The sequence below is a fragment of the Littorina saxatilis genome, linkage group LG16 (assembly GCF_037325665.1).
Source record: "Littorina saxatilis isolate snail1 linkage group LG16, US_GU_Lsax_2.0, whole genome shotgun sequence".
NCBI lineage: Eukaryota > Metazoa > Mollusca > Gastropoda > Littorinimorpha > Littorinidae > Littorina > Littorina saxatilis.
This window is the reverse complement of record NC_090260.1, coordinates 15,276,733-15,289,232: the sequence shown is the minus strand read 5'-3', so window position 1 is coordinate 15,289,232 and position 12,500 is coordinate 15,276,733. Positions and strand designations below refer to the sequence as shown.

Here is a 12,500-nt window from a genome sequence, read left to right as displayed (position 1 = left end):
CATGCAAACTGAACGAATATGTCAAGTTAAAGGCAGAGTAAGCCTCCCGTAAACCATCACAGATACGGTCAGGCTTTTACACACAGTACAAACACCATTTCATTTAAACACTCACCAATTGAGAACATCCTAGGTGCCCTCCGTAAAGAGCGAACAATTTTCAAAGAATTTATTTTTGCGTGGTTTATCTTACCCCTGAGCCATCGTGAACCCGTGTGATCCAGTTTTCCCTTTTCACAATGCAGTCGTCATAGTTAGTCATTTGAATGCGACTCGACGTGAGCTTATCTACAATAGCACGTTTTTTTTTTATGCACGAAACAACGGCTGTGGTTCACAAGAACTCTAGCGATGGCTTTTGACTGTTGAGAGGAACGGCGATTTGCACTGATAAACCGGCCGTCGTCTGCTACGACCCTTGCGTGACCCTGCTTCCGGGCTTTTCTTTTTTTTAAACTTTCACAACTTCGAATTGTTCTGATCTTGTCTTGATGAAAAACGAATTCTGTTATGATTAAAGAATGTTTGTGTAACAAGCTGTCAATTTATTATTTAGATTTTAAAAGTTAGGTCTAGCGCAAAAACGAGGCGCCGTTGTTGTTAACGGAACAAGTCTACGAAAATAAATTCTTTGAAAATGTCTCACGCTCGACAGAAAGCAGCCAGGATGTTCCCGTTCGGTGAGCGTTCAAATGGAAGTATGCTTGTACTGTATTTAGACGCTCGGGGAGCTCTGTGATGGTTTACGGGAGGCTTACTGTGCCTTTAAAGGAACAGAATACAAAAATCTTCTCTCTTCTTCTTTTTCGTTCATGGGCTGAAACTCCCATGTTCACTCATGTTTTTGCACGAGTGGGTTTTTACGTGTATGGCCGTGTTTAACCCGCTGTTCAGACAGCCATACGCCGCCTTCGGGGGGGAGCATGTTGAGTATTTTTGTGTTTCTATAATCCACCAAACTCTGACATGGATTACAGGATCTTTTTCGAACGCACTTGGTCTTGTGCGTGCGTGTACACACGAAGGGGGATAAGCCACTAGCAGGTCCGCACATAAGTTGACCTGGGAGATCAGAAAAATACACGATTCGAGTTACCCTCGTACATCTGGCGAAGACCTGGGGATAAGACCATTAATTTATTATTTATATGGGAGATTTATATAGCGCTTGACGTTCTCTAAGCGCTTTACATATTAATTTCTGCCGTGTGAGATGGCATTTTTTACACAATATATCACGGATTTACATCGGCCAGTAAATATCAAGCCATTACGGCGAATATTTACTTTTCACGGCCTATTATTCCAAGTCACGGGTATTTGGTGGACATTTTTTTTTATCTATGTCTATACATTTTTGCCAGGAAAGACCCTTTTGTCAATCGTGGGATCTTTAACGTGCACATCCCATAAATGTAGTGTACACGAAGAGACCTCGGTATTTCGTCTCATCCGAAAGACCAGCACTTGAACTCACCACCTGGGCTTAGGAAAGGGGGAAGAAAGTTGCTTACGCCCCGACCCAGGGTCGAACTCGCAACCTCTCGCTTCCGAGGCAAGTGCACTTTACCACTCGGCCACATCTCTACTTGGACATGTGCCAAAACTCAACAGCCTCAGGTGGGATCGTGCTGGCGGGTGAAGTAACTTCTTAACGAACACGACTGACGTTCAGTTAAGTAATTCATCGACAGAGTTCTAACTCTCCACAGGGAGTAGCCAGTCTCCACAGGGAGTAGCCACTCTCCACAGGGAGTAGCCACTCTCCACAGGGAGTAGCCAGTATGGTGAGTTTTGGTATGTGTCCACGCAGAGGGAAGATCTTATCGTATACCAGCCTGGCCAGATCTGAAATGGTCAGCCGAACTGGCAGTGGCAGGACCGTGTTTTTGAATAGTGACACACGCATGCACACACATACACCACCATCACAACACACACACGCACACACACACACACAAACTATTAACACCTACACACACTAGAGAAAAAAACACAGGCATTTACACACACTTAGTTACACACGCTAACAAAACACACACCGTCCCCCTCCACCCTGCAACCCCCACGTGCATGCACACACACACACGCACACACACACACTAACAAAACACGCACACACACACACACACACACACTAACAAAACACGCACACACTACTAACAAAACACACACACTAACAAAACACGCACACACTACTAACAAAACACACACACTAACAAAACACGCACACACTACTAACAAAACACACACACTAACAAAACACGCACACACTACTAACAAAACACACACACTAACAAAACACGCACACACTACTAACAAAACACACACACTAACAAAACACACACACACTAACAAAACACACACACTAACAAAACACACACACTAACAAAACACACACACTAACAAAACACACACACTAACAAAACACACACACTAACAAAACACACACACTAACAAAACACACACACTAACAAAACACACACACTAACAAAACACACACACTAACAAAACACGCACACACTAACAAAACACGCACACACTAACAAAACACACACACTAACAAAACACGCACACTAACAAAACACGCACACTAACAAAACACGCACACACTAACAAAACACACACACTAACAAAACACGCACACACTAACAAAACACACACACTAACAAAACACACACACTAACAAAACACACACACTAACAAAACACACACACTAACAAAACACACACACTAACAAAACACGCACACACTAACAAAACACACACACACTAACAAAACACGCACACACTAACAAAACACACACACACTAACAAAACACGCACACACTAACAAAACACGCACACACTAACAAAACACACACACTAACAAAACACGCACACACTAACAAAACACACACACTAACAAAACACGCACACACTAACAAAACACGCACACTAACAAAACACGCACACACTAACAAAACACACACACTAACAAAACACACACTAACAAAACACGCACACTAACAAAACACGCACACACTAACAAAACACGCACACACTAACAAAACACGCACACACTAACAAAACACGCACACACACACACACACACACTAACAAAACACGCACACACTAACAAAACACGCACACACTAACAAAACACGCACACACTAACAAAACACGCACACACTACTAACAAAACACACACACTAACAAAACACGCACACACTACTAACAAAACACACACACTAACAAAACACGCACACACTACTAACAAAACACACACACTAACAAAACACGCACACACTACTAACAAAACACACACACTAACAAAACACGCACACACTAACAAAACACACACACTAACAAAACAAACACACTAACAAAACACACACACTAACAAAACACACACACTAACAAAACACACACACTAACAAAACACACACACTAACAAAACACACACACTAACAAAACACACACACTAACAAAACACGCACACACTAACAAAACACGCACACACTAACAAAACACGCACACACTAACAAAACACGCACACACTAACAAAACACGCACACACTAACAAAACACGCACACACTAACAAAACACACACACTAACAAAACACGCACACACTAACAAAACACACACACTAACAAAACACACACACTAACAAAACACACACACTAACAAAACACACACACTAACAAAACACACACACTAACAAAACACACACACTAACAAAACACGCACACACTAACAAAACACGCACACACTAACAAAACACGCACACACTAACAAAACACGCACACACTAACAAAACACGCACACACTAACAAAACACGCACACACTAACAAAACACACACACTAACAAAACACGCACACACTAACAAAACACACACACTAACAAAACACGCACACACTAACAAAACACGCACACTAACAAAACACGCACACACTAACAAAACACACACACTAACAAAACACACACTAACAAAACACGCACACTAACAAAACACGCACACACTAACAAAACACACACACACTAACAAAACACGCACACACTAACAAAACACGCACACACACACACACACACTAACAAAACACGCACACACTAACAAAACACGCACACACTAACAAAACACGCACACACTAACAAAACACGCACACACTAACAAAACACGCACACACTAACAAAACACGCACACACTAACAAAACACGCACACACTAACAAAACACGCACACACTAACAAAACACACACACTAACAAAACACGCACACACTAACAAAACACGCACACACTAACAAAACACGCACACACTAACAAAACACGCACACACTAACAAAACACGCACACACTAACAAAACACACACACTAACAAAACACACACACTAACAAAACACGCACAAACTAACAAAACACACACACTAACAAAACACGCACACACTAACAAAACACACACACTAACAAAACACGCACACACTAACAAAACACGCACACACTATTAACAAAACACACACACTAACAAAACACGCACACACTAACAAAACACACACACTAACAAAACAAACACACACTATTAACAAAACACACACACTAACAAAACACGCACACACTAACAAAACACACACACTAACAAAACACGCACACACTAACAAAACACGCACACACTATTAACAAAACACACACACTAACAAAACACGCACACACTAACAAAACACACACACTAACAAAACACACCCACACACACTAACAAAACACACACACACACACACTAACAAGACACACACTAACAAAACACACACACTGGCTAACAAAACACACACACCCGCACACCGTCACCCCCCCCCACACACACACACACACACACACATACACACAAACTGACACAACTCATCGGTACCTTTCCTAAACATGATCTCTGTGTGTTCCTGGTGTGGCTTCTTGTCCTCCGCCATCTTGGAAAATTCGCATTTGTCGGCAATCTTCTTTATCAGTTCCGGGTCAGGGGTCACACCAAGGAACTCCGCCAATCGCTTGATCTCCGACACAGGGTTCTTTAGTGACAGCAAATGATTGAATTACTATTGTATACAAGTCATTAGTATAACTCCTAGTGTTTCTTTATTTCTTCATTAATCATGTAAAGGAATGACATGATTCGTTATTAGTTTTGTCACATTATTATTGGTTTATTGTTTTAATGGCTTTTTTTATAATTTATCTAATAATATATAATAATAACGGGCATTTATAAAGCGCCTTATCAGAAGTTCAAAGCGCGTGACAACAATACATGTATACAAAATTCATACAATCACTGTCCGATTCAAACAACACATCATGCACATCTCACATCCCCAGACTCTATGCTAAGGAACTATCCGTAATGTTGTTGGAACAAGTGAGTTTTCAAATTGGACTTAAAAGATGAAATGGATAGAGAGTGACGTAATTGAAAGGGGAGTGAGTTCCATAACTGAGGGCCATGATACGAAAACGTGCGGAAGCCATGAGCCTTGCGTTTAAAGCGACCTTGACGGAGAAGTCGAGCATCAGCAGAAGAACGAAGGGTGCGAGAGGGAGTGTAGAGGGAGACCAGTTCCGAAAGATAGGCAGGTGCCGATTCAGAGATGATATTGTAGCAGAAGCAGGCAGCTTTATACCTAATATCTACATTATTCATACTATTGGCAGCGATTTATATTGAATAATCCATTCAAGAGGAAGATGATGGGAGAAACATCAATTGAATTACTGATTATGATAACTCTGTCAATGAAACATCAATTGAATTACTGATTATGATAACTCTGCCAACAGTGTCCAAAGTCGCAGAAATGACCACATATTATTATTGGTTTATTGTTTTAATGACTTTTTTATCATTCATATAAGTATCTACATTATTCATTCTATTGGCAACGATTTACTCACACACACACACTCACGCACCCACACACACACACACACACACACACACACACACACACACCGTTCAAATGACTCACCTCTTTCATATCTTCATACTTGATGAGGTGCACAGGATTAGGTGCGTCACTGTAGAACACCTTCTCCCAGCTTTTGACGTAATCAAACCACGACCCATAGTCAACTGAAATCGTTCACATGCAGCCTTCCATTGAAAACAGAAAACAAGTCGCGTAAGGCGAAAATACAATATTTAGTCAAGTAGCGTTTTACCGAAAATGCGGAAAGGCTTCTAAACTTTGCCCATTTCGCAAAAGCGACAGCCAGTCTGTTACTTTTTGTGTCACCAGAACATTGCATTAACATTGCTTTACCTCCCTACTATGTTTTGTATGGTCTATGTTGGTCTGTGTCAAGCATAACTCCGGAAATGCACAAAAACTACACTTTCTGCAATAACTTGCCATAACTTATCGATTATTGCAATATCTATCCATTCGAGTATCTAGTTCTCTAATTGTGATGATATCCCAGGCATTTGAGAACTTTAAAACCAAAACGTGGCTGCCCATTTCCCAAAATGGGCAAATTTTAGAAGCCTTTACGCGATTTCGGCAAAACGTTGCCGATTTCACGTATTGGGCAGCGTTTTGCCGATTACGCGAAATGGGCAAAAATGTTGCCCATTACGCGGAATCGGCAATTACGTGAATTCGGCACGACATATATACACATAATTATATTCGCGCGCACATTTACGTTCTAATTACTCCGGAGTATCATAATTTTAAACTTTCTGGAGGTGTATTTATAACTGTTTTCAGACATCGCAGGTTGTGAACACTTTCAAACAGCGCTTACAATCATATGCATATTTTTCTTTAAAAGAAATAAAGAGGCAAAAAAAGAAAGAGTTAAAGCAGCCTGCATATAAACAAACAAACACACACACACACACTGACACACACACACACTGACAAACACACACACACACGAACACAAACACACACCTATACACACACACACCTACACACACACGTACACACAAACCTCACCTCTTCCATCCAAAAACATCTCCAGCCAATCAGCGAAAGTCCCTTCGTACTCGTAATACTGGCTGAGTTTCCTGTGGTGGTTGTATAACGAAACTGCCACGTCTTTCGGGTTCCGGTAAACCAAGACCAATCGGCTTCGACGCGCATGCGCCTCACTCGGCAAATCTTCGTACAGCACATGCGTATTGAAGACGCGAGGAGGCGGATATTCCGCCATGTTAGCTATGGAGTTGAACTCCACCATCTGGAGTGACTTTTTGAATGGAATTGTCTCCGCCTTGCCTTGTCGTAGCATCATGGCCACTTCCCAAAGCCAGTGTGTTCCTGGAGGGAGAAAACAAGAGGGAGAAAATTAAAGCACGCATATACAGACGCATGCCCGCACACATACACGAAAGACGGTACGGAGTACCCGCAAACACACACACACACACACACACACACACACACACACACACACACACACACACACACTGACACTGACACTAACACTAACACACAAACACACACACACATTAACACACAAACAAACAAACACACACACACATACACACACACACATATTCCCACACACGCAAACACTAACACAAACACACTGACTCGGCGCGCGCATCAACTCTTTTTTTGCAATCGGCCAAAACTAACCTACACAAGAGAGAAACAAATCATTACGGCAACATGAACCCACAGCTGCCTTTTAACAATCTCACAGCTCATTCCCATCCCCGTCTAACCTCAACACAAGAAAATTGGTTGATTAAAATCAACATGGCCGAAGCAATGTTTTCATAAAAGAAGCGGTATTGTACGGGCACATGTTGTATTTGGGTTACATGTGTTGCAGAGTATTTGAAAAATCGTAGGCATAAAAACATGCAAAGAAGAGTGATAGGTCCCTGTTGTGAATATAGTCAAGTGGATAAATTGATTATTTATGTATCACACTAGTTTTACTGCCACAGCAGTCCCTCTCGTGAACGGACACCCTAGGGCCAGTGCAAACCTGTCCGTACATTGCAGGTGGCCGGTCACGGGAGAGGCCCCCCCCCAATCACACACACTCAGACACACTGACGGACTGAGTGAGTCTTTGCTACTGGTGAACGAGCTCTACTTGTCCTAAAACAATAAGGTCAAACTACTACAACTTATAACTGAAAGGAAAAAAATCTGTCCTGTTTAAAATGACGTTAAATCAACGGTGTCAGAAAAAGAGAGATAAAAGAAATCCTCAAATTCCTGAGGATACAGGCACCCCATGAAAGCAGCCACGAACACACTCACAGAGGCACACATGCTTGTGCAGATACTTTGCACAAATATGAATTGAAAACCTGCATGTCGTAATTTTTTTTTGTTTTTTTTGTTTGGTGGCTTTATTGAATGCTTCAGGCAGTGACTTTTCCCTGTCCAGTTTCCTCTTTCGTCTCGCTTACCCCTCTCTAACCTCCCCCCCTTCCCCTCCACTTCCTTTACCCAGCCCCGACAGCACAAACTTCTAATCTGCAAGGCAGAGAGTACACATTTTCTAAAAAGAAGACTACTCCTCTTCAATTATATTCAGAGATCTTCCAGCCGTCTCCACCATAACCCAAGTGGTCGAGTCATACACCCTTTCCACACAACCGTTCTAGGTCCCGTTCCCGTACCGACCAAGGAACGGTGCGGGCACGGGAGGGATCGGGAGAGAACCGCAATGGAACGTAAATGATCGTTAACGGAACTGCTTTGAACGGTAGGGACGGTTGAGTTTGGGCTGCATGTTCAAATTTTTAGCCGTTCCCCTCCCGATCAGAATGAACGGTAATGGAACCTCAACCCATCGGTAACGGAACGCTTGGAACGTTAAAGGAACTTAAAACAACGGTAACGCAACGGTAGCGCTCTCACACACTGAGTTGTCATACCCACATTCCACACATCCATTCTAGGTCCCGTTCCCGTACCGAAGGACGGCTGCCACTATGGTCAGACGCTGTTGAAAGATGCCAAAAACGGTCGTTTGCGCAGCGTTCCATTGTTGTTTGTTTGCTTAACGCCAAGCCGACCACGAAGGGCCATATCAGGGCGGTGCTGCTTTGACATATAACGTGCGCCACACACAAGACAGAAGTCGCAGCACAGGCTTCATGTCTCACCCAGTCACATTATTCTGACACCGGACCAACCAGTCCTAGCACTAACCCCATAATGCCAGACGCCAGGCGGAGCAGCCACTAGATTGCCAATTTTAAAGTCTTAGGTATGACCCGGCCGGGGTTCGAACCCACGACCTCCCGATCACGGGGCGGACGCCTTACCACAGTGGCAGCTGTCCTTGGTTGGTACGGGAACGGGACCTAGAACGGTTGTGTGGAATGGGGGTATAACTTTTGACACCGACAAACTGAAGAATGAACAGATCTATGAGGTAACCGTCTCAATGGTCCAGGCTCAGGAAACAAAGTGTATATATGGCCTGGGGCGATTGTATACAGCTTCCCTTCTTCGTGTCCGATAGACAAGGACAATAAATAGTAGAGCATAGTGCAATTTCTTGTTGGCATCTTCTCCACTGAAAGCAAGAACCCAAAGACTGAAGACCAAAGTGCTTACCCCACTTCTGACCCGAATCACCCCCCTCCTGCTGGGTACACGTGCACTCAAGTTAACACAAGACTGACACCTCTGCTTTGACCTGTGTGCCAGGAGTCGTATGAGAGTGAGACACAGACACAGAGACAGACATAGAAAGACAGAGTTGGAGAGACTCCGAGGGAGACACAGACAAAGACACACAAACAGAGAGAGACAAACAGACAGATAGACAGAGAGTGACACAAAACGGAGAAACAGATAAATGAACACCGGGTGAGAGAAAATGACTCGAGAGAGAGAGCGCATGAGATCGAGAGAGAGACAAAGAGACTGAGAGAGAGACAAAGAGATTGAGAGAGAGACAGATACACACACAGACACTAAGACAGAGCGAGGGAGAGACGGAGAGACTTGCATGGAGTGTACGTGACAGACAGTGTGTGTTGCTATAAACAGACAGACGAGGTGCAGCTCATTTCCGAAACAGCGCAAATGCCAATGGGACAACAGTGACATGATACTGTTTGAATTCCAAAAAAGCGCAGCTCATTTCCGGAACAGCACAGATGACAAAGTTGGTTTCAACAGCTGATCTCGTGAGCACGGTAACAAACGACTCATGTCACCTCTCCGAACGCATTCCAATAGATAGCCGCTCCTGCGGCCATCAATGAGAGAGATTGACTTACTGATCATTAATAAAGAAGGATAGACGTTTAATGCACAGCGTAGTCTTAGAGAGAGAGAGAGAAACGAAAACAAGTCGCGCAAGGCGAAAATAAAATATTTAGTCAAGTAGCTGTCGAACTCACAGAATGAAACTGAACGCAATGCCATTTTTCAGCAAGACCGTATACTCGTAGCATCGTCAGTCCACCGCTCATGGCAAAGGCAGTGAAATTGACAAGAAGAGCGGGGTAGTAGTTGCGCTAAGAAGGATAGCACGCTTGTCTGTACCTCTCTTTGTTTTAACTTTCTGAGCGTGTTTTTAATCCAAACATATCATATCTATATGTTTTTGGAATCAGGAACCGACAAGGAATAAGATGAAAGTGTTTTTAAATTGATTTCGACAATTTAATTTTGATAATAATTTTTATATATTTAATTTTCAGAGCTTGTTTTTAATCCAATTATAACATATTTATATGTTTTTGGAATCAGAAAATGATGGAGAATAAGATGAACGTAAATTTGGATCGTTTTATAAATTTTTATTTTTTTTTACAATTTTCCGATTTTTAATGACCAAAGTCATTAATTAATTTTTAAGCCACCAAGCTGAAATGCAATACCGAAGTCCGGGCTTCGTCGAAAATTACTTGACCAAAATTTCAACCAATTTGGTTGAAAAATGAGGGCGTGACAGTGCCGCCTCAACTTTCACGAAAAGCCGGATATGACGTCATCAAAGACATTTATCAAAAAAATGAAAAAAGTGTTCGGGGATATCAATCCCAGGAACTCTCATGTAAAATTTCATAAAGATCGGTCCAGTAGTTTGGTCTGAATCGCTCTACACACACACACACACAGACAGACAGACACACACACACACACACACACACACACACACACACACACACATACACCACGACCCTCGTCTCGATTCCCCCCTCTACGTTAAAATATTTAGTCAAAACTTGACCAAATATAACAAAACTTGACTAAATATAAAAAGGAGAGAGTGAGACAGGTAGAGAGAATGAAAGAGAGAGTGAGACAGGTAGAGAGAATGAAAGAGAGAGTGAGACAGGCAGAGAGAATGAAAGAGAGAGTGAGACAGGCAGAGAGAATGAAAGAGAGAGTGAGACAGGCAGAGAGAATGAAAGAGAGAGTGAGACAGGCAGAGAGATATATATAACGAGAGAAACAATGAGAGAGATCGATCGAGAAAGAGAGACGGGTAGAGAGAGTGACAGACAGACAGACAGACAGAGAAATAGGGGGATGACCCACCAGACTTCGGGTAGGCACAGAGAATGACGTCATCGTCGGTGAGGGGCAGAGTGCGGTAGTTCTTGAGGTTGTCGACAGGGAATGCTGGGTAGAACTTCCCGTCCAGTTCTATGACGGTCAGAGAGCAGCCGGACTTGTCCGTCAGCTTGACCGTCGTCATTCTGTCAAGTAGTGGTGGTGCTGGTGGCGGTGTAGTGGTGGTGCTGGTTGTCGATGTTGATGTCGGCGATACTGCGTTTCAAAGACTTGTTGATCTTTTGATCTGGAACAAAAATGTGTCTGTATCAAAACTTTTTATTTTCTTCTTTTTACATTTAGTCAAGTTTTGACTAAATGTTCTTGGACCGAGAATCGAGACGAGAATGGTGGTGTTGGTGGTGGGGTATGTTGGGGGGGGGGGGAGGAAGGACTGTGTGTGGCTGTGTGTGTGTGTTGTGTGTGTGTGTGTGTGAGAAGGTGTGTGTAGGTATGTGTGTGTGAGTGTGTGCGTGCGTGCGTACGCGCGTGAGTGTGTGTGTGCGCGCGCGTGTGTATATAAATATGTGTGTGTGTGTGCAAAATACTACAACACGGGTGTCATTACTAAGATTATAATCAATTTGTTTTCACCATACTGCGTTACAAAATGTTTGCCCACCTAATCTACGAAAACAAACCACGGGTGTAATTATCATGATCGATAATTATGTCATGGTCTGTGGTCCCTGTATGGTCATCGTCCGTAACAGTCAAGGTCGTTCGTCGTTGACGTCATCAGAGTTGATGAAATTCCTAGGCTGCGTCATCATCATCAGACATTCACAGACGTCATCATTCATCACTGAATGAATGGTAGAAGCGAAATATAATTATACTCTCCAGCAAAAAAAAGTTCGCATCGTGCTTCTCTTGCCGATAAATTAATGTGTGTCCATGACACAATCATAAAACAAAGATATCACCAGAAACCGTGTTCATTATGTCTTCAAGCTCAGTATGATTCAGAATTATCAGCATCT

General features: G+C 42.8%; 1 protein-coding gene and 1 long non-coding RNA gene across 3 annotated transcripts in view; both read right to left on the bottom strand.

Annotated features, from left to right (window-relative positions):
* Nucleotides 1–12,500, bottom strand: part of LOC138950525 (uncharacterized) — a 119,714-nt gene that overhangs the window by 3,042 nt on the left and 104,172 nt on the right. The gene's annotated exons all lie outside the window — the stretch shown is intronic.
* The window catches only part of LOC138950520 (sulfotransferase 1A1-like), an 18,840-nt gene that overhangs the window by 3,000 nt on the left and 3,340 nt on the right, over nucleotides 1–12,500 (bottom strand). For both annotated transcript variants that reach the window (XR_011450694.1, XM_070322253.1), the window contains exons 2-5: nucleotides 11,503–11,764; nucleotides 6,967–7,290; nucleotides 5,992–6,095; nucleotides 4,884–5,037 (exon numbers count right to left, since the gene is read on the bottom strand). Coding sequence is in view for 1 of the 2 variants with exons in the window: in XM_070322253.1 (XP_070178354.1) it covers nucleotides 4,884–5,037; nucleotides 5,992–6,095; nucleotides 6,967–7,290; nucleotides 11,503–11,662 (742 nt within the window). In the remaining variant the exon portion in view is untranslated. The remainder of the gene's footprint in view (nucleotides 1–4,883; nucleotides 5,038–5,991; nucleotides 6,096–6,966; nucleotides 7,291–11,502; nucleotides 11,765–12,500) is intronic.